At 34.6% G+C, this 21,910-nt stretch overlaps 1 protein-coding gene across 3 annotated transcripts in view; it reads left to right on the plus strand.

Moving 5' to 3' along the window:
- The window catches only part of USP53 (ubiquitin specific peptidase 53), a 68,484-nt gene that overhangs the window by 24,950 nt on the left and 21,624 nt on the right, over nucleotides 1-21,910 (plus strand). For all 3 annotated transcript variants that reach the window (XM_045083589.1, XM_045083590.1, XM_045083591.1), the window contains 7 exons: nucleotides 2,311-2,403; nucleotides 6,492-6,626; nucleotides 9,481-9,594; nucleotides 9,719-9,801; nucleotides 12,675-12,780; nucleotides 13,924-14,070; nucleotides 14,861-15,010. In XM_045083589.1, coding sequence (XP_044939524.1) covers nucleotides 2,311-2,403; nucleotides 6,492-6,626; nucleotides 9,481-9,594; nucleotides 9,719-9,801; nucleotides 12,675-12,780; nucleotides 13,924-14,070; nucleotides 14,861-15,010 — 828 coding nt within the window. The remainder of the gene's footprint in view (nucleotides 1-2,310; nucleotides 2,404-6,491; nucleotides 6,627-9,480; nucleotides 9,595-9,718; nucleotides 9,802-12,674; nucleotides 12,781-13,923; nucleotides 14,071-14,860; nucleotides 15,011-21,910) is intronic.

Below are 21,910 nucleotides of genomic sequence, written 5' to 3' on the forward strand. Positions count from 1 at the left end.
AGCAGAGAGCCCCATGTAGAGCTCCATCCCAGGACTCTGGGATCATGACCGGAGCCGAAGGCAGCAGCTCAACCCACTGAGCCACCCAGGCGCCCCCACCTTCACATTTCTAAGCACTTTTTACCCCTTGTCTTTTTATTATTCAAGTGCATAACATGCAGTGTTATATTAGTTTCAGGTGTACAATATAGTGATTCACCGGTTCTGCACAGTTCTCAGTGTTCATCAGGATAAGAGGACTCTTCCCCTTTATCTATTTCACCCATCCTCCAGACTATTTAAGAGTCTTTTTTTTTTTTTTTCTTAGTTTGGCTCTTTTTTTCTTTGTGCATTTTTGTTTCCTAAATTCCATATATAAGTAAAATCATATGATATTTGTCTTTCTTTGACTGACTTATTTCACTTGGCATTATGTCCTCTAGTCCATCCATGTTGGTGCAAATGGCAAGATTTTACTTAACTTTTTTTTTTTCAATTTGTTTGTCTACCCATTGGTTGTTTATAATCAATATTTTAAAATGAAGTAGGATGAAAATTAACAATTAGAATAACTTTTGATATGGATTTGTTAAAAGAGAGGATAAACTATTATACTAAATAATGTATAGAAAAGTTACATAAATATTATTTTTTCTGTAGTTTGAATCCAGTATAACTTAAACATTTTGCTAATTCAGAAAACATTCCAGTTACATTTGAAGAGATACTTCATTGGCCTTATAAACAGATTATGGAGGGTATTCTCTTTTAAATATTAATTTTAAAATATTCTGAATATTTCAGAATTTTATCTGACATAAGTATAATTAAGTAGTTATGACACTTGATGTGGTTTTAAATTCTCTAAGTTAAAAGCAAAGCTATAATCTTTAATAACTAGCATTTATTGTGTTCTTACTTGTGTTGGTACTTACCTGAACACTATATGTTCTCTCTAATCTAATTCTTACAGCAATCCAAAGGGGTAAGTACTGCTTTAATCTTCGTTTTACTGATGAGAAAATTGAGTTTTAGTAAATATCTTGCTCAAGTCAACCCAACAGCTGATAAGCAATAAATCCAGAATTAATACCCAGGCAGTTGGCCTTTAAATGTTGTATTACTAAGCACAGTACTATGCTACTTCCCAAGGTTGTGCTGTCCTGGTCTTCATCTGAACAGATGAATGAATTCCAGTGTCACATATTTTATGGTACGATCAGTTATGTATGATATGCAAGAGAATTATTAGACATTTTCAAGTGTTTTGCAAAAACACTGAATTATTTGTAATAGATAAATTGATCCTGTTAGTTTTCTTTAAGGAAAAGCAACTCTCAAAGGGAAATTCTGAAATGGCCATTAGTTATTGAGTAATTGAAAATATAGGGTATCTGTTAAAATCATTTGTTTTTCTTAGTCTTTGTTTCTAGTTGGGAGAAATGAGAGATCATGAATAGATTTTCTAAGTTATATTATTTCCCGAAATGACTGAAAGATATAGGGAGACTTGGAAGTCTGTTTGTTGTAATAGTAATTACGGCAACAATTAGCAGCTGGTGTACATTGCATTCCAGCCTCTAAGCATTTTATATAGTAGTACATATTGTTTAATCCCTATAAGAACACCATGAGGCAGGCAGAGCTATCCTTACTTTATAGTTTTCAGATTTTTTTAGATTTTAAATACTGGACGGATTTTATTTAAACACTTAGTGTTTTTTGTTTGCTTTTTTCTTTTAGTAGCAAATGATGAATGGATAATTGCAGCAAATTATATTCATATTATTCCTTAACTGATGCATTTTACTGTACTGTCCCCCTGTTACTACACAGCTGGCCGCCTTGTCATTCAGTACACAAGGCCACAAGCCTCTGCTCACCTTTTTTTCTGGCTGTTCCTTACTGACCCTTATTTGATACACCCTGGCTTTCAACTCCAATTATATTTCCTTCCTAAAGTTCAGTCTGTTCCAAGTATTATAATCACTTCCTCTTTCATGTCACTGCCAAGACCTCCATTCAGTGTCCCATGTTTCCTGTTCATATAAAATCCTTAACTGAGGAATTAGTTTTTTCTTAACTCTCTGCCTGTCAGTTTTGACATGTGAATCAATAGGAATACCTTCTAAATCCCTCTTTTATGTATTCATTGCATGTGTATAGCAGTTTCAATCTTGCTGTTTCAGTGCTTATATATGTCTGATTGTGCACAAGAGATTAAAATAAGTTGTTAGCCTTCTGCAGTCTAAGTCAAATCTGCCTTTTATTACAGGGAAAAAAATCTTACTGTATTTCTTTCTTCACTGTTTCTTTCTTATAATTTTTTAGGTTTTGTGGCAATTGGATATATTCCGAAGAAGCTTGCGGGTTCTAACTGGACATGTTTGTCAGGGAGATGCCTGCATATTTTGTGCATTGAAGGTAACCTTTTAATATTATGGAAAATTACTGTTAATTGTTTTGCCAAAAATTTAATTTTATTTGATAGTTAATTTGGTCAGTTTACTTGAAATTAAAGTTCATTGTCAAGTGACTTAGAGCTTTGAAGGTGAATTCTTAAAGTTGATTTATTCAAGTGTATGGATGTTTTTTTCCACTCTTATGTAAAGAAAGTTAAAATTAATATTCTAAGTAATATAAAAACATTAAGAATATTACATTTTTCATTTTGGAACAATTCTTTTTTCATTTTATGAAATGGATTTTGAACTACTACTGAATTTTGTGCACTACTTTGGTTACTGATGATATAGCAGTGAACAAGGTGATAAAAACTGTTCTCATGGATCTGATATTCTTATAGGGGAGGAGAAACAAGTAAACAAAATATAAAGTGTGTTAGATGGTAGTAACTACAAAGAGGGAAAAATAAATCAGGGAAAGGGAATAATAGAGTATGTTGAATAGTCAGGAAAGCCTCACTGGGAAAGTTTAAACCATTACTTGGAAAAGATGATAGAGTGAAGCATTCCAGGCAAGCAGGGAAACAGTAATTGCAAAGACCCTGAGGTGGGTGTATGTGACACATTCAGGGAAACCTGGGTGTCAGAAGCTTTATGAGTAAGGGGAAGACTGATAAGAGGTGAGCTCAGAAGTAAGGTGAGTTGTGGTTATTTAAAACCTGTCTGCAGGGGTGTGTGGGTAATTCAGTTGGGTAAGTGTCAGACTCTTACTTTTGGCTGGGGTCATGATCTCAGTGTCTTGACATCGAGGAGCTTCACCTTGGGCTCCGTGCTCAGCAGGCTGCTGCTTAAGGATTTTTTCTCTTCCATTCTCCTTCCCCCCAACTCCTGTGAGTTCAAAATAAATAAATAAATAGATAGATAAAAGCTTTAAAAATAAAATAAAACATGTCTGCACATTCTTTGCAGTTTTGTTTTGTTTTGCTTTGTTTTTTTAAGAAAGAGAGAGCATGAGGAGGAGAGGGGCAGAGAGAGAGAGAGGGAGAGAGAATCCTAGACAGGTTTTCATGCTCAAGATAGAGCCCGATATGGGGCTTGATTTCAGAGCCCTGAGCTCATGACCTGAGCTGAAATCTAGAGTTGGACACCTAAACAACTGAGCAACCCATGTGCCTCTCTTCTGTACCCTTTTTATCAAAAAGTGGAGTCTATTCTTTGAATATGGACTGGCCTTAAGGATTCATTCCCACCAAATAGAATGGCAGAAATGACACTGCAGACATTTGAAAAGGTGATAAAATTTCCATCTGGCTTTGTCTTTTGGGCTGTCATTCTTGGGAGTGAGCTGTCATGAAGCGAGGAAGCCGAGTTAGCCGCAACTAAACCAGAAGTCTAAGTGGATAGGCAGCGTTAACAACCAGCATCAGTGTAAGTGATGTTCAGTGTAAGTGAGCAACCTTCAGATTGTTCTAGGTCCCAGTATCGAGTTGTATTTACCAAAATTAATGGAGCAGAGTTGAGTTGACCTTACCAAAATTAATGATTTGTAATCATAGTAAATGTTATTTTTAGTAATGTAGTTTTACAATGGTTTGTTATGGAGCAATAAATAACTGGAACAGGAGTCCGTATTGTGTAGTTCCTTCTAGACCTTTGTTAGGAACTTGGCTTTTTCTCCTGAGTAATTTAGGAAGTCTCTGGATTGTTTCGAGTGGAAGAGTGATATAATCTGTTTTAACTAGATAGAATGTTTGGACTAGATCTCTTTGGCTTCTTGGATGGGAATAAGTAGAAGAGAGGCAAAGGCAGAAACAGGGAGTCATGTATCGATTAGCATCTCATTTATGTCGTTGAAATTTGCCCAAGAATTTAAAATTTTATTGACATGTTTCAGAGATAAATATTTCATTATTTTACATTCTTGAATACTCTTACACACACATATACATGCAAGAAAATAAAGTGCCATTTTCCTGCTTTATTTTGATTTATACTCCTGAATATAAATCACCAAAGAAGGCAATTTTATATTCTCTTTTTTAGAAACTGGCAAAATAGGGTTATTGTTAGGGGATGAAGAATGAACTTAGATCAGATTACAGTATCACATTTTATTTACACGACAGTCAATTTTGAATATTTTGTCCAGTTGTAAAATGAGTATAGTTAAAATTTCTAGCCTGAATCTTTCATAGCCTTACACAATCACCTGCCTGCCTCCCCACTAGCCCAAAACATTATCTCTCTCTCTCTCTCTCTCTCTCACTCTCACTCTCTCACTGTCTCAGATATGGCACTTTAGCCAGACTGGCTGCCTCTTGCAGTTTCTCAGAGCTGGCTTCCATCTCTGACTATTTTCATTATTATTCCTTTTGTCTACAGTGCTTTTCTTCTAGATGTTTTTGTGGCTAACACCCTGTTTCCTTTATGCCAGTCTTCAAATGAGGACATCAGTAAGGCCTTCCCTGACTACCCTAGGTAATAGTTAACCTCTTCTTACTCTCAGTATCTCTATTTCTATTTATAATACTTTTTTTCTCTCTCTTGTATTTTATTTCTTTCTTTTTCTCTATTTTGTCACAGACTGACATACTATATAATTACTTACTTTCTCCTTACTATAACTAGAATGTGTGCCCCATGAGGGCAGGGTTTTTCTGTTTTCTAGTGAAGGTGCCTCACATATACTAAACAGAAAACAGATAACAAATGAGTGACATTCAGGCGTAGGATTAATATTTCAAGCATTATCTTGAAAAGTTAATTACCTGAATAACCAATGACATCTGAAAATATTTTTTTATTTTTTCATTTTGTAATTATAATTAGAAAATTATAGATCTGGATATCTAATATCATTTAGCATCATTATTCTTCAATTTTTTATTTATTTATAAAGTACATTTTTTGGAAGTAGTGAAACAGATTTTTAAAATGTTTTCCTACCCTACCATATATTGACCTGAGGAAGAAAAAATGTTTTTGAGGTGACATATCCCTTAGGCTAATTAAGAATTTAATATGGCCAATCCTTATTTGGTAAGTTGTCACTGAAAACCTCCTCCCCCTCCCCACTTTCCCCCACCTAAGATGATTGTCATAAAACTGGAACTTATTAAAAAGTTTATCTTATTTGAATTCAATAAGGAAAATGAAAAACCAGATTAACACCTATAATCACATATTCTTGAGTGTTTCCAGTATTTCTTAGGCTTGGGTTAGAAATAATGCTCTAAGTGAGGAAAACTGATAATCTGAAAAAAAATTTTTCTTCAAAAATTAAAAGTCAGGGATGCCTGGGTGGCTCATCTTTTCTGACTTCATGCAAATTGTAGAGTGTCAGTTTTTAGAGGCAAATTTAAATAGTGGGAAATTTTAATTGTATTGAAGTTATTTGATGTTTATTTTTAAACCAGGGTTTGTCATTTTCTGGGGTTTATTTAGGAAGAAATAAAATTATTAAAGTTCATTTAAGCTATGTTTTTTGTTTTTAAGATTTTATTTATTTATTTGAGAGAGAGAGAGAGAAGGAATCAGGGGAGGGGCAGTGGGAGAGGAAGAAGCAGACTCCTGCCTGATGCCAGGTTCAATCCTAGAACCGTGAGATCATGACCTGAGCTGAAGGCAGATGGGCAGATGCTTAACCAACTGAGCCATCCAGGTGCCCCAAGCTACTTTTTTTTTAAAAGACTAGTGAGTTCCCACTAATTTTTATGTGATTATGTATTTAGTTTTGGTTAACATAATTTTAATTCCTTATAGCATACTTTTAGACTTATAGCAACTTATCTCAGAACTCTTCCTTAAACAGTTTAGATCAGAATAAGCTGGGGAACAGTTAAAAATTGTCCTCACTTCAGCATACTCAATTAGAAACCTCGAGGATGGGAACTGAGAATTCTGTGCACACTAACATTTGATTTCAAGGCTGGGGCAACCAGCCAGATAATCTTTATATGGAGACAGATAATCTTTATATGGAATTTTAGAGCAAAATACTACTAGTTTCTGGGTATAGCTGTAAGTTTCACTGTGTTATAATGAAGTTACTGACATGTTTCTTTAGTGGTTGGCTTTACACTTACTGATGTACTTGTTGGTCCCCAGAATATATTTGCACAGTTTCAACACAGTCGAGAAAAAGCACTTCCCTCGGATAACATAAGGCACGCTCTAGCAGAGAGCTTTAAAGATGAGCAGCGATTTCAGTTGGGCCTTATGGATGATGCTGCAGAGTGCTTTGTAAGTATTTTGGATAATCCTTAAATCAGGACAGTAGCTTGTTTTCCTTAAATGATACAAATATCAAGGTTAATGAAACATAAATTTTTAACAATGGAAACAAGTCATAACTGTTCACTGGATCCATGTCTTACCTGCCCTTCAGAGCTCAGTTTAAATCTCATGATTTTTGATTTTGGTTATTTGTGCTGCTGTCATTTTTATTGGCTTTTAGACTCCTGGAATATTTTAAAATTTATTTATTAGAAAAAAACATTTATTAAACATGAATTATGTCACTTAAGTCAGTATTCCGCCTCCGCAGTGTTGATATGTGCAATAATGCATTCCCAGAAGTAGCATTTCTCATTACATACAATGATTCTCTTTGAGAGAGAAGAGGAGCTTGGTGGGCAGCTATCAGGGGCAGCCGTTCTGTTATACACCTCACTCTGGATTGAAAATCATTAACTGGGGTTGATGTTCCAAGTCTCTGTTTTACCACCATATTGATAAGTAGAGCATTCCTTTGAATAGTAACTAAACCACACATACCTTCTAAAATATGTGTTGATTATTAAATGTGTCAGTGTTGCAGGTGTTACATATATTTAAAGAGGTAAACTTTTTTTTTCATAGTCTTATATCTATTTAAAAATTCTATTTATTTCATCAGTAAACCTTTTAAGGTTTTCCTTGACACGTTGTTTTCCTGACACCACTTCTTAATAGTTTGGGCCCCTACTCTCAGCATTATTTAAGCCTCCTTTCTTGTATCTTTCAGCCTATCCCCTTACAGTGTTTTTTAGTGGCCAACAGATTAATAAAATTTTCTTTAGATTAATCTTTGCCCTTCAGATATTCTTGTGACTTCAGTCTGGACTCTTCTGACATTTAAGGCCATTTACAGTTAAACTCCAGTTTACCTCTTTATTTCCTCCTGTAATTTTTCTTCCTAATGTAGGTTGTTCTATTTCTAAAGTATGTCTTTTAAATTCACTGGATTTTGGGGTGCCTGAGTGGCTCAGTGGGTTAAAGCCTCTACCTTCGGCTCAGGTCATGATCTCAGGGTCATGGGATCGAGCCCCGCATCGCGCTCTCTGCTCAGTGGGGAGCCTGCTTCCTCCTCTCTCTCTGTCTGCCTCTCTGCCTACTTGTGATCTCTGAGTGTCAAATAAATAAATAAAATCTTTGAAAAAAAATTCACTGGATTTCTGTAGAATTTACTATCTGTAGAATTCAGTTGGCATTTATAGGTTATTCTCATTTTTTTAAAGATTTATTTATTTGAGAGAGAGAATGTGTGCATGTATGTGCTCACACTTGCACACACACACAAGTGGGAGGAGAGGCTGAGGCGGGGGTGAAGGGGAGAGAATCCCTCAGCAGACTCCCCGCTGAGTGTGGAGCTCAAAACAGGGATTGATACCAGGACCCTGAGATCATAACCTGAGTTGATACCAAGAACGGCCACTTAACTGACTAGCTACTCAAGTGCCCCTGTTGTTATTTCCTTAATGATCATCTTTACTGTTTCCTTGGATAGATGCAAAGCTCTTTGACTAATCCACTGCTTAGCATACTTTTCATGTTGATTAAAATGTTTCAAAAACAGCACACATAGTCATAAAATATGTTTTTCATATTTCTCATGTTTCTAATTGATCCATCACTTAAAATATAAATATATTTTGTACAATACCAAACTTTGTAGTTTATTTTCATTTAAATGAAATGTACTAGTAAGTGAAATGATAATTTGTGGACTATCTAGAAATTTAGGCTTAAATAATTGAATGCTTTTAAATTTCCTAGGGCAGAAGACGGGTAAGTTAGCTAATTAAAAGAATCCATTGGAGGGGTGCCTGGGTGACTCAGTCTTTAAGGCTTTGCCTTCAGCTTAGGTTGTGATCCCAGAGTTCTGGGATCGAGCCTGCTGTTGGGCTCTCTGATCTGTGAAAAGTCTGCTTCTCCTCCTCCTCCCTCTCCCACTCCCCCTGCTTGTGTTCCCTATCTTGCTGTCTTTCTCTCTGTCAAATAAATAAAAGGAATATTAAAAAAAAAATCCATTGGATAAGCTTTGCAATCCAAAAAGAAGGATTACTTGTTAAAGAAATAAATACTCCTTATTGATCTGTATTACAAATTTGAAATTTGTTTGCCGGACAGATTCCTTGCATTAGGATGTTAGTGTAGGTATTGTAAACCTTTATGATTGCTATTTAATGTGAGTTATAGAGACTATAAAAATGTTCCAAGTAGGATTTTTGAAAGAATAACTGCTTTTCTTAATGTGAGAATGCTGAAAACATAGGAAACTTATGTTTTCTAATATTAAATTCTAGATGTCAGCCACCATGAATTGATTTTAAAGGATTTTAAAAATATTTATTAAAATGATGTTATATTATAACACTTCATTAGTTACTCTGTTTTGCATACATTTTTTCATTAAATTTTTTTAAGAGTGAATGCTACAAAAGGTGAGTAATTGCACAGCATTTGAAGGGTTGATTAAAGAGGAAAGCTGAAAAGCTGACAGTATGTATGACACTGTTAAACACTTTGAAAAAATCTTAAAAAGATTCTTTTTTTTTTTTTTAAAGATTTTATTTATTTATTTGACAGAGAGGGGAACACAAGCAGGGGGAGTGGGAGAGGGAGAAGCAGACCTCCTTCCGAGCAGGGAGCAGGACCCTGAGCAGGGTCCTAGAACCCTTGGATCATGACCCGAGCCAGAGGCATACGCTTAACAACTGAGCCACTCAGGCAGCCCCTTAAAAAGATTCTTAAATTTGTAAAGTTTAAAAGAGCTATACTGTATGTGTCATCTGTAAGTTTCACAACTCATTTGTCATTTAATTTTTTAAATTAGGAAAATATATTGGAGAGGATTCATTTCCATATAGTGCCAAGCAGAGATGCAGACATGTGTACCTCTAAATCTTGTATCACTCACCAGAAGTTTGCTATGACCCTGTATGAACAGGTGAGATGGCTCAACCACGTCATTAGTTACTCTGTTTGCATACATTTATATATGTATAATATGTAACATTGTATTATATTTATGTTTTATGGTTGATTAATCAAACATATGTTCTTCCCTGTAGTGTGTGTGTCGCAGCTGTGGAGCATCATCAGATCCTCTACCTTTTACAGAATTTGTGCGGTACATTTCTACAACAGCCCTATGGTGAGAGCCTGTTAAAACATGTTTACCACATTGAGCATTTATTTTATAGAACAATAATGTATGTGAATATCAGCTATCTTAGACCTGAAAATACTCAACCATCAGAGGTGCTGAGTGATGTCCAGCTCAGCTAGCTGTTTCTGATTTGGTTAAAAACATATACTTGATGAAATTTCCAAATATTAGTCAAAATTTGTATCTCTTTATGTTTATAGCAAGTTTTGGGAATTGCAAAGGAGACTTTAAATGACAACAAGTTCAGTGTAAAATGGAGCTGCATGTGATTTCTTCATTTTTGCTAAGGTGTTATCTTTGTAGTAACAGTGTTTCTCTTTAGCTCCATGTCCCTTCATGGTGATGGAAGCCAGGGTAAGGAGAAAAGAAAGAAAAGGTGAAATTAATTCTCCATTAGATTTATTGCATTTAGGGCCTCAACATTCACCTGAAATAAAAATTTGACAGCTTGCCTGTCCCCTCCTTCCCTGCTCATGAAACATTAGTGAGTTACGGATCCAAAAAGATCCCTAGACTTTACATAATAAGAGTAGTTTAAACACTTTTGAATAGATATTTGAAAATATAAATATTTAATAGGAACATTGAATAAAATCATAAATATGTATAGGTATTTTGATATAAAAAACAACACATGGATCAATAATTATCAGTACATTAGTATAGCAGTTACTAAATGGTAATTTAGTAACCAATATTTTTATCATTGTGCAAAATAAATATCAGATGCTTATTTGTTTCATTATATTATTAAACTTCTTGGGTTTTTGGATATGACACAATATTTCTTGAAGATTATTGAATAATAGCAATTTGATTATTTGAGTGTGTTTAGTGTCTTAATATATCCAGAGTTTGGGAGCATAGTTTTAGGGAACCATTCCCTAAAATTCAGTCAATTATAGATTCATTTTTTTTCACTTTGTATGAAAAGTAGGATGGCATTTGAACAAGGATAGGCCACACATTAAAAACCGTAAAATTTTAACTCTACTCTGAAACTCTTATATAAAATGACAGTGCTCTGATTCAGTATCTTATGTAACAAGAGTTGGAGCCCCATCAGTCTCTCCCTGGTCCACACCATCAATTGCAAGAAACCAGACTTTGAATTCTAATTATGGTTGACCCTTCAATTACACAGGTTTGAACTGCACAGGTCCACTTAGATGCAGATTTTTCTCAATAATCAATGTACAGTACTGCAAATGTGTTGTCTTTTCCTTAGATGTTCTTTTTTTTTTTTTTTTAAGATTGATTTATTTATTTTATTTTATTTTATTTTATTTTATTTTTTTAAGATTTTATTTATTTACTTGACAGAGAGAGAGATCACAAGTAGGCGGAGAGTCAAGCAGAGAGAGAGAGATAGAGAAGCAGGCTCCCGCTGAGCAAAGAGCCCAATGCGGGGCTCGATCCCAGGACACTGAGATCACGACCTGAGCCGAAGGCAGCGGCTTAATCCACTGAGCCACCCAGGCGCCCCTATTTATTTTAGAGAGAGCGCATGCATGTGCAAGCAGAAGGAGGGCCAGAGGGAGAGGGAGAGGGAGAGAATCTCAGGCAGACTCCCTACTGTTTGTGGAGACCAATGCAGGGCTTGATCTCATAACCCTGAGTTCAAGACCTGTGCTGAGATCAAGTAGACACTCAATTGACCGAGCCATCCAGGTGCCCCCTTTATAATTTTCTTAGTGACATTTCCTTTTCTCCAGCATTTTTGGCAAGAATATAGTATATAATACATATAACAGGACGTGTGTGTTAATTGATTATTATTGGTAAGGCTTCCAGTTAATAGTAGGCCATTAGTAGTTAACTTTGAGGGGAGTGTCAGAAGTTATATGTGGATTTTGGATTGTGTGAGGGTTGGCACCCCTTACCCCATGTTGTTTAAGTGACAACTATAATCACCTTTGTATTGGTAATAAGTATTGAATACCAATTACAGAATTCCAGGCTTCACATAAATCATTACTTATAATGTTAACAAAAACATCATTTTAAATGTACAGTTTGAACAAGCTTATCAGATTTAGTGCTTTCTAATATACTTGTGAAGTGTTTTAGAAGAATAGATGCTTTTAGTTGTTATTGAATACTGTATATTAAACCATGGAACTGTTAAATGTATCTAGCTCTAAGATAGTTAATATTACCACCAAGCAGAACCAGAGCATCTAGAATGGAAAGTAGTAAGGATATTTGAACTTATATGACATATCTTTTTTGGAAGTCTTTAAATAGTTGTTTAAAGATACTTAATACCTTGCTATATAAAAATTTGATTCTAAAATGGACTAAACAAAAAGTGGCACAGATATCCTGCCTAGGCTGTAATGAAATGCTTAGCATAAGGCATAAGCCTGACCTAAATAGTTTTGGTTTTGACTTCTGCATTAATCAGCAAAGGAGCCTTCTGTTAGCTGAAAATGGTAACTTTGTTTCTGAGAACTTTAGGCCAGAGGGGAAGCCTTTCCAACAATTTGTTGTTCTTGTTAGGCCAGAATTTAAACTCAAATCCCTTTTTGTTAAATAATAATGTAAAAGAAACATTTGACTTAGAACTACCTCCAGACAGAGCTAGGATCGTCTTGCTACCTCGTTCATGTAGTTCCAAATAATGGTAAAATTTAGTGTTATTTTATTCTTGACCTAATTTTTTTCATCATAAGTTAACCTGCCAAATTTCATAATTTTTCACTCTACGAAAATTTACTTTATGGTTAATTTTTCAAACAGAACCTGTTTTAACATATAAAATACCCATATTGATAACTTAATATTCTTCATGCATAATTTGTTAGATCTTTCTAAAGTTCAAAGGACACGTTTGACACTGTTCCTTTGTTTTGTAGCAACGAGGTAGAAAGAATGATGGAAAGGCATGAACGTTTTAAGCCTGAAATGTTTGCAGAATTGCTGCAAGCAGCAAATACAACTGATGACTATAGGAAATGCCCTGTAAGTATAATTTGGAGAATATTAATGTGCTTTTATGTTTATAAATTTGAAAATAGATATTCAGAAATCACCATGTAAATAGTAACTATACATGGGCTTGATTCTAAGAATTTATTTTTTCAGTGTTATTTTTAGGCAGCTCTTTAACCATGTGAGCTGTTTGAGCACTATTTCTTTTTTTTTTTTTTTTTGAATTTATTTTTAATTTATTTTCAGCATAACAGTATTCATTATTTTTGCACCACACCCAGTGCTCCATTCAATCTGTGCCCTCTATAATACCCACCACCTGGTTCCCCCAACACTATTTCTTTATTTTTTTATTTTATTTATTTATTTATTTGACAGAGAGAGATCACAAGTAGGCAGAGAGGCAGGCAGAGAGAGAGGAGAAAGCAGGCTGAGCAGAGAGCCCGATGTGGGACTCAATCCCAGGACCCTGAGATCATGACCTGAGCTGAAGGCAGCGGCTTAACCCACTGAGCCACCCAGGCGCCCGACACTATTTCTTTAAAAACTCTTCGTGAAGGATTTAAGTTAGTGTATGCTGATTTTTTTTTTTTTTTCTTTTTGAGAGAAAGAGGGCGCACGTGTGCATGCAAGCAGGGCTGGAGGAGAGGGGTCGGAGGAGAGGGAGAGAGAGAATGTTAAGCAGACTCCCTGCTGAGCTTGGAGCCCTAGGTGAGGCTTGATCTCAACCACCCTGAGATCATGACCTGAGTTGAAATCAAGAGTCAGGCACTTAACTGATTGAGTTACCCAGGTGCCTCCTGATTATTTTTTTTAAGTTCTGAAATCTATCATTTGACTAAAGAGAAAGTTTTGTATTTTCATATAAGCACTACCATTCTTTTCTAATGTAATATTATTAATGACCTCAGTGTTCTATTTCTCATTTTTTAGATTGAATTCTTATTGTAGCAGGTTTAAAAAATACCGAAGGAAAGTACTTTGATTTAAAACAAACTTACTATTTAATCAATAATTAAGCAAATAGCTGGATAAAAGTGAATTTTAGTATTCTGAACAAAGAATTTTCTGATATATGTGAAGGTTGTTACTGTTTAATACAAACTGTAAGGTATTACTTATGGTATACCTATTTCAGTAATTTCAAAATGTGCCTTTTGTGTTTTTCTTTAGAGTAACTGTGGCCAAAAAATAAAAATTCGCCGTGTTTTAATGAATTGCCCAGAGATTGTTACAATTGGTTTAGTATGGGATTCTGAACATTCTGACTTGACCGAAGATGTTGTTCGGAATCTAGCAACACATCTTTATCTTCCTGGGGTATCTCAGCTGTTTTCATTCTCTTCCTTTCTGTTTTTAAATTATTATAAAACGTTCATATATTATAACACACTTTGTTTTTAAAACTAAATTTTCTTAAAGGAAATAATATTCAGATATAATCTTGATAAAATTCATCAAATTGAGCTAACTGGAATGCCTTTCTTGCATAGACTGGGAATGACTTTCAGTTATAAACTGTCTCATGCTCTAGTTTTGTATCACTCTAGAGTGATGATAATGATGTGTGTGTGTGTGAGTGTGGTAATGACAAAATATAAATATTAACCTAGAAAAGTAAAGAGTCAAAAATCATCTACAGTTGGGGCACCTGGGGGCATCTAAAGCGCACTGATCTCTATATGTTTATAACATCTTAATATTTGATTGGTTTATATTATAATTAAACTTTTAGACAATTTCAGAAAATATGTTTAATGCATGTTCAAATATGTGATTCAATGAAAAATTATTGGGAATTGTGTAATATACTTCACATTTCCAGTTTTATGTATATAAAGTGTCAAGATACTGGGTTACTGAACTAAATTGTAGTGAATTCATTTTATTGGAGGAATGCTAATAGCTATAGTTAATAGTAAGTAATAGTTAATAATAATTCTGTTCAGTCCAATCTTAGTGGTACCTTCTGTACTAATATAATATTGGATTAAGGAAGCTTGCATAAGAAATTTTTTCATAGATAGTCAAATACCTGACTTACCAAATTATTATTCCTTGTTTTTAAAAAGATATAGTATTAAATATACATTTTTATTTTTTTGAACAGCTTTTTTATAGAGTTACTGATGAAAATGCCAAAAATAGTGAACTTCATCTAGTTGGTATGATCTGCTACACCAGCCGACATTATTGTGCCTTTGCTTTTCATACCAAGAGTTCCAAATGGGTATTTTTTGATGATGCAAATGTGAAAGAGGTAAGTTGACACTTTCACTAACCAGGATAATTATTGTGACTTCTTACTTTTTAGGAATAAATGAAACAATAATATAAAATGTAAATTATGTAGTATTATTATGTAAAATAATGATGGTATGTAAACATTTCTTATATAAAATAATAAATGACCTTAATGATAATAGCATTGTTAAGTTCATACTTCCTTTTATTAATTTTTGAAATCTGGTTTATTTTATTTTATTTATTTTAAAAGATTTTATTTATTTATTTGACAGACAGAGATCACAGGCAGGCAGAGAGATAGGAGGGGAAGCAGGCTCCCTGCCGAGCAGAGAGCCCGATTCGGGCCTCGATGCCAGGACCCTGGGATCATGACCCGAGCTGAAGGCAGAGGCTCTAACCCATTGAACCACCCAAGCGCCCATGAAATCTGGTTTATTTTAAAGCCAATTTTTAAACCAGTCCCTTTCCAGAATAATAAAAAAGTTGTTTTGTGAATGATTCACAATTGCTTTATATAATTAGTGATGAAAATCTGCTTATTTTTTAAATTGTTATGATTGCTTTTTTAGATTTTGTATATGCTATTCAGAATTAGGTATGGTTACTTTTTCTTTTGGTCAGTAACTTATTCAAACATTATAATATCTAGAAAACTAGTGAATAATAGTTTGTAATAAGGACTATTTATCAGAGTCACCTTTGGAACTTTTGGAAAAATGTGTATCTGCCTGGACTCTTAAATTCTCAATTCAGAGGTGTAGAGGCCAATACCTGATTTTTTTTTTTTTTTAAGTTCTATAGGAGATTAAGATTTTGCCACATATGAAAACTCTTGATCTTGTCAATACTATGCCTAGGCTTATTGGCTTTGAGAATCCTATTATTAAGCAGTAAATGGATTTAGAAGTACAAGTTATTTCATTGTGCTAAGCAAATGATGTACAATTCCATTTCCTTTCATTTTAATGTATAAGAAAGGGCCATTTATCATCATTATGAATTACTAAGTCGGAAGTTCAAATATTCAGTATTTAGTGGATTTCTAATTATTTCTTTGAAGGATGAACTGCTATGGAAATAGCCCTTCCAGTATTAAAAATTAGAAAACCAAATAGACAAAATAACTTTTTTAGACATTGGCCAGCAGGCAGTTGAACAGAAAAAAGGAAACAAGATGAGCCCTAGGGTTATTCCTGTTTACCACCTACAGGTAGTTTTTACAGTGCAGGGAGGTGGGATTCAGATAAAGCAGTCTCACTGAGTTGAGGAAACCGAAATTGGAGTTCAGGGAGGCTAAGATAGCTAAATTTCACTGGACAGATTACCAGAAAGAACACTGCACAGAGGGAAAGTTCTGGAGATTGGTAGAGGGATCACATTTAATCTTTGGCTGAATAGGGATCCAACATTGTGTTGCCAAACCTGCACAAGGTTGGGGAAAGAATTACTGGAAAACAGAAAGTCAGGCAATTTTTAAAATTCATATAGGGCTAAGAATCGTTTGCATCCACACCAGCAAGAATAGAAAGATGTTGCAATGCAAAGAGCAACAGATAGAATCCTCAGAAAATTATCACCTTAATTTTGGGGCTAAATTATACCTAGACTGAATACTACTCTGTACCTGACATAAAAAGCTTAAAATGAAGCCTTTAAAGCACCAGGATGGTTCTACATAATTTAGCAAATGCCAGAATGAAGTACAGTACATTTTAAAGCAACACAACAAAATTTACCCAAAAATATAAATTTAAATATGCCATTTGCTGGTGAGGATAAGGGAGAGAAACAGACTTGTCACACCGGGAAGATAAATCGCTTTAACATTTGGCTTTGAAAACCAGAAGGGCCAAATTGTGCAAGTTCTAACAACCAGTAGGACTTAATAATAGCAAACTGAATCCAACAATACATTAAAAAGAAAATCAGTCACCACAGTCAAGTGGAATTTATTCCTGGGTTTGCAAGGGTGATTCAATATTCACAAATCAATCAACATAATATACCACATTAATATAAAAGAAAGGATAAGAACCCTTTGATCTTTTCTGTAAATGCAAAAAAAGCATTTAACAAAGTACAGTATCCATTAATGGTAAAAGCCCTCAACAAAATCGGTTTAGAGGGAACATACCTCAACGTAGGAAAGGCCATATATAAAAACCCCATAACTAACATCATAATGGAAAAAAACAGAATTTTTCCTGTATAGTCAGGAACTTAACAGGGATGTCCACTCTCACTGCTGTTAATTTAACATAGTACTGGAAGTCCAAGCAATCAGACAATGAAAAGAAATAAAGGCATCCTAATTGGTAAGGAAAAAGAAAACTTTATTTGCAGATAACATGATATTCTATATAGAAAACCTGAAAGACTCTACCAAAAATTGCCTGAACTGATACACAAATTCAGTAAAGTCACAGGATACAAAATATACAGAAATCTGTAGCATTTCTATATACCAATAACAAAGCATCAGAAAAAGAAGTCAAGAAATCAATCCTGTTTACAATTGCATTCAAAACCATAAGATACATCAGAGTAAAAGTAAGCAAAGAGCTGAAAGACCTGTACTCCGAAGACTATAAAACACACATGAAAGAAATTAAAGATGACAGAAATGGAAAAACATCCATGCTCATGGAACAACAAATATTGTTAAAATGTCCTTACTACCCAAAGCAATCTACACATTTAATGTAATCCCTATCAAAATACCACAGGCATTTTTCACAGAGCTGGAAGAAACCATCCTAAAATTTATATGGAACCACAAAAGACCCCAGATTGCCAAAACAACTTTGAAAAAGATAAGCAAAGCTGGATGCATCACAATTCTGGACTTCAAGTTATATTACAAAACTGTGGTAATCAAACAATATGGTACTGGCACAAAAACAGACATAGATCAATGCAACAGGATAGAAACTAGGAAGGGAACTTAGAACTATATGGTCAATTAATCTTGATAGCAAGAAAGAAAATGCAATGGGAAAAAGTCTCTTCAACAAATGGTGTTGGGAAAATTGGACAGCAACATGCAGAAGAATGAAACTGGACCACTTTCTTACACCATACAAAAAATAAATTAAAAATGGATTAAAGACGTAAATATGAGACTTGAAAGCATAAAAATCCTAAGGGAAAACGCAAGCAGTAACCTCTTTGACATTAGCCATAGCAACTTCCTTCTGCATATGTCTCCTGAGGTAAAGGAAACAAAAGCAAAACTCTTGGGACTTCATCAAAATAAAAAGCTTCTGTACAGCAAAGGAAACAGTTAACAAAACTAAAAGGCAGCCTACAGAATGGGAGAAGATATTTGCAAATGACATATCTGATAATGGGTTAGTATCCAAAATGTTTCCTAGCAAATTCTCTTTCTCTCTCTCGTTCCCTCTCTCTGCCCCATCTCTCTGGCCGCAACACACAGTCTTAATTATGATGCAATCTGAGGTTTTTTTATTTGACTATTTTTTTGTGCCCTTATCTGTTTCCTTTCCTTTTTCTTTTTAACCTGGTCTAACAAGGGGTTATCTGCACTAAAAAAAAAAATAATAAAAGATTTTTAAACACATAGTTTTAGTTAAACTCCTTGATGAGAGTCTTTTTATACTAATAGTAGGCAGGGGAGAATTTTGTTTCAAATCCCTACCTCTCTCTACCCAATCCTTCACCATAACCACCATCATTCTCTACACTACTTTGCATAAAGTAGGAATTGGAGAAAAATTTAATTAATCTCACTTGAATTCGTGGTAAACTCCATTATCTATCATGTTCTATAAGTATAGTAGTTAATATATGAAAGCATATTACCAGTATCCAAAGAATTTGAGTACAGTAAAATACACAGAACTGAAACTTTAGTAAATATGAGTTACTTCTATTTGCTTCATTGCTTTGGGTTAATTGAGAAAGACTGGCTACCTCCAAATGTTCATGAACAGGAATGCCAACATATAAAGTTCTGGTTAATATAACACAGATAATGACTTACAATGTGAAATTTTGATGTAAATGTGTTAAAGATTACTTTAACTGTGTTAATGAAATTGGTAGCTGCTGCTGACAATAGAACTTCAAAAAATATCAAAAGATGTTATTTATAGAAACAACTGTACCTTTAAAGATATTTCACTTAATATAGATAATACAAGCTTTGTGCACTGACACTACATCAAATACAACCAGTTTTTAGTATCTACGTGTATTCCAATTGAAAGATGCTCTGTAATATTCATTATAATGTATTCAAAAAACCTTTTAATTATTTTTTTAAGTCACAGCCACAAATAAAGCAAAAACAAAATTTTAAAAGTAAAAAAAGAATTTATAAAACTTACCACCTGAAAAAATGAATAATCCAATTAAAAAAAATGGGCAGAAGACATGAGCATTTCTCCAAAGAAGACATACAGATAGTCAATAGACACATGACGAGCTGCTCAACATCACTGATAATCAGGGAAATGCAAATCAAAACTATAATGGAGTATCACCTCACACCTGTCAGAATGGCTAAAATCAACAACATAGGAAACAACAGATGTTGGTAAGGATGTGGAAAAAGGGGAACCCTCTTGCACTGTTGGTGGTAATGTAAACTGATGTACCCATTCTGGAAAACAGTGTGGATGTTTCTCAAAAAGTTAAAAATTGAACTACCCTATGATCCAGCAATTGCACTACTAGGTATTTATCCAACGAACACAGAAAAACTAATTGAAAGGGATATGTGCATGGCAGTGTTATCAATAATAGCCAAGTTTTGGAAAGAGTCCAAATGTTATCGACTGATGAATGGATAAAAGAAGTGGGGTGGATATATGCATGCATGCAATGGAATATTACTCAGCTATAAAAAATGGAATCTTGCCATTTGCAACGAGATGGATGGAGCTAGAGAGTCTTAACCTAAGTGAAATAAGTCAGAGAAAGACAAATAGCATACAAAACAAACAAGCAAAGGGAAAAAGAGAGGCAAACCTAGAAACAGACTCTTAATTGTAGAGAATAAACTGATGGTTAAAGGAGGGGAGGGGACAAAGGAGTTTACTTGTGATAAGCACTGGGTGTTGTGTAGAAATGCTGAATCACTAAATTATGTACCTGAGACTAACACTGTATGTTAACCAGCTGGAATTTAAATAAAAACTTAAAAAAAATTACATTACACACACACACACACACAGTATGCTCATGATACATATGTGACTTGCCTACCATTTTCCTTATGATACTAATCCAGAAGTGGAGGTAGAGAAAAGGAGAGAATAAGGACTCCCAGGCAAACTTTGACATGTAAATTTAACTTAAAGGTCTCCACATCCCTTTTCTTCTTCTTTTCCCCAACTGTGATGTGTCCCTCTCCCTGAGAGCTGTCCTCTATGACTCCACAACTGTTGATGCTCTGCTCCAGAAAAAGTTGAGTAGGTTTATTTCCAGAGTGGGTTTTGTATTTTTTGGTGTTTTGACTCTACCAAAAATTTTTTAGCAGCAAGGTCAAGTGAAAGGAAAATAGGTGGGTCCAGGAAGATCTACAGAGAGCTACCAAGGTCACACCATATTGAAGTTGTTCACCTTACTTACCTTTAGAGAAAGTCATGAGAAAAGTAATCTGACTCAGGTGTCTTAATATTAGCAAAGAAACTCAATAGTATTGTCACAAGGACTATGTAGGATGAGGACTTCTCAGGGCTCATTTAGCTGTGAATGACTCCACAACCCAGAGTAACTCCTGGGTTTTTGGGTGTATCCACTACTTCATAGTGCCCTGGTGCCTTCTGGGAATACATTAAGGGCAGTCTGGAAAGCTGGCATGACAAGGTGAGACAAGTATTGACAGTATCTTCTTGCCTCACAGGAGAATCCCCTCATGGTCTTCTCTTCTCTCCTGTGACATGAAGCGCATTTTGTTTTGCCACATCAAGACCTGAACCTTTATAATACACATCAGGACTTGAGTAGCCAGAGAACCTAGCTGAAGGCATACAGCTACTGATCAATAGGAAGAAAAAGAGCAGGCATGGAAAGAAGAGAAGGGTGAGAGGCAGCATAGTCTTCCAAGTCTGAGTCTGTAAAACAAGTTCTTTTTGGAGTTTGGAATGAAAGAGAATTTGGGGTCCAGTCATAGGTATGAAAGAAGGAAAGAGATCAAAATGAAAAAAAAAGAATTGCAAGATTTTTGCATGCATGCATTATTAGTTGTAATTGCCTCTTTTTTTGCGTAACTAAAATAAAGGTTTAGTTTTCTATTAAATAAAAATCCTGCAATTTAAAAAATCTGTGGGCTCAGTGTGAGAGAGGCCAAGAGTGAAGAACCATAGGAAGCTGGGTCCCTACCCTTAAAAAATGATATTCAGTAAATTATTAATAGTGTAAAGTAATACAAATTCAACTCACAGTGAGATTCTATATCTCATGTGTAAGAATAGCTAAAACTAAAAAGACTGACCATACCAAGAGTTGGTGAAGATATGAAATAGCTAGATCTCTCACAGAAGAGTGATGGAAATACAAAATGAACTTTAGAAAACTTTATGAATTTCTTATAACTTAAACATTACTTACCATAGATACTAGTGATTCCATTCCTGTAAAAACACACAAAACTTGTACTTGAATGTTTATAGTAGTTTTGTTTATAATAACCCAAACTGGAAGCAACTCAAATGTCCATCAACAGGTAAATGGATAAACAAAGTGTGGTATAACTATTCAATGGAATATAATACTCAGCAGTAAAAAGTAATGAACTATTGATACATGCAATATTGTGGACAAATCTGAAAAGCAATATGGTAAATGAAAGAAATGAGACATAAGAAACTATGATTCTGCTTATTAAAACTCATGAAAAGGAAAGCAACAAAGTGACAGAAAGTAAATCATTGGTCCAGTCACTGCA

The sequence above is a fragment of the Mustela putorius genome, unplaced genomic scaffold (genome assembly GCF_011764305.1).
Source record: "Mustela putorius furo isolate JIRA1106 unplaced genomic scaffold, ASM1176430v1.1 tig00000721_pilon_pilon_pilon, whole genome shotgun sequence".
In the NCBI taxonomy this organism is placed as follows: Eukaryota; Metazoa; Chordata; class Mammalia; order Carnivora; family Mustelidae; genus Mustela; species Mustela putorius.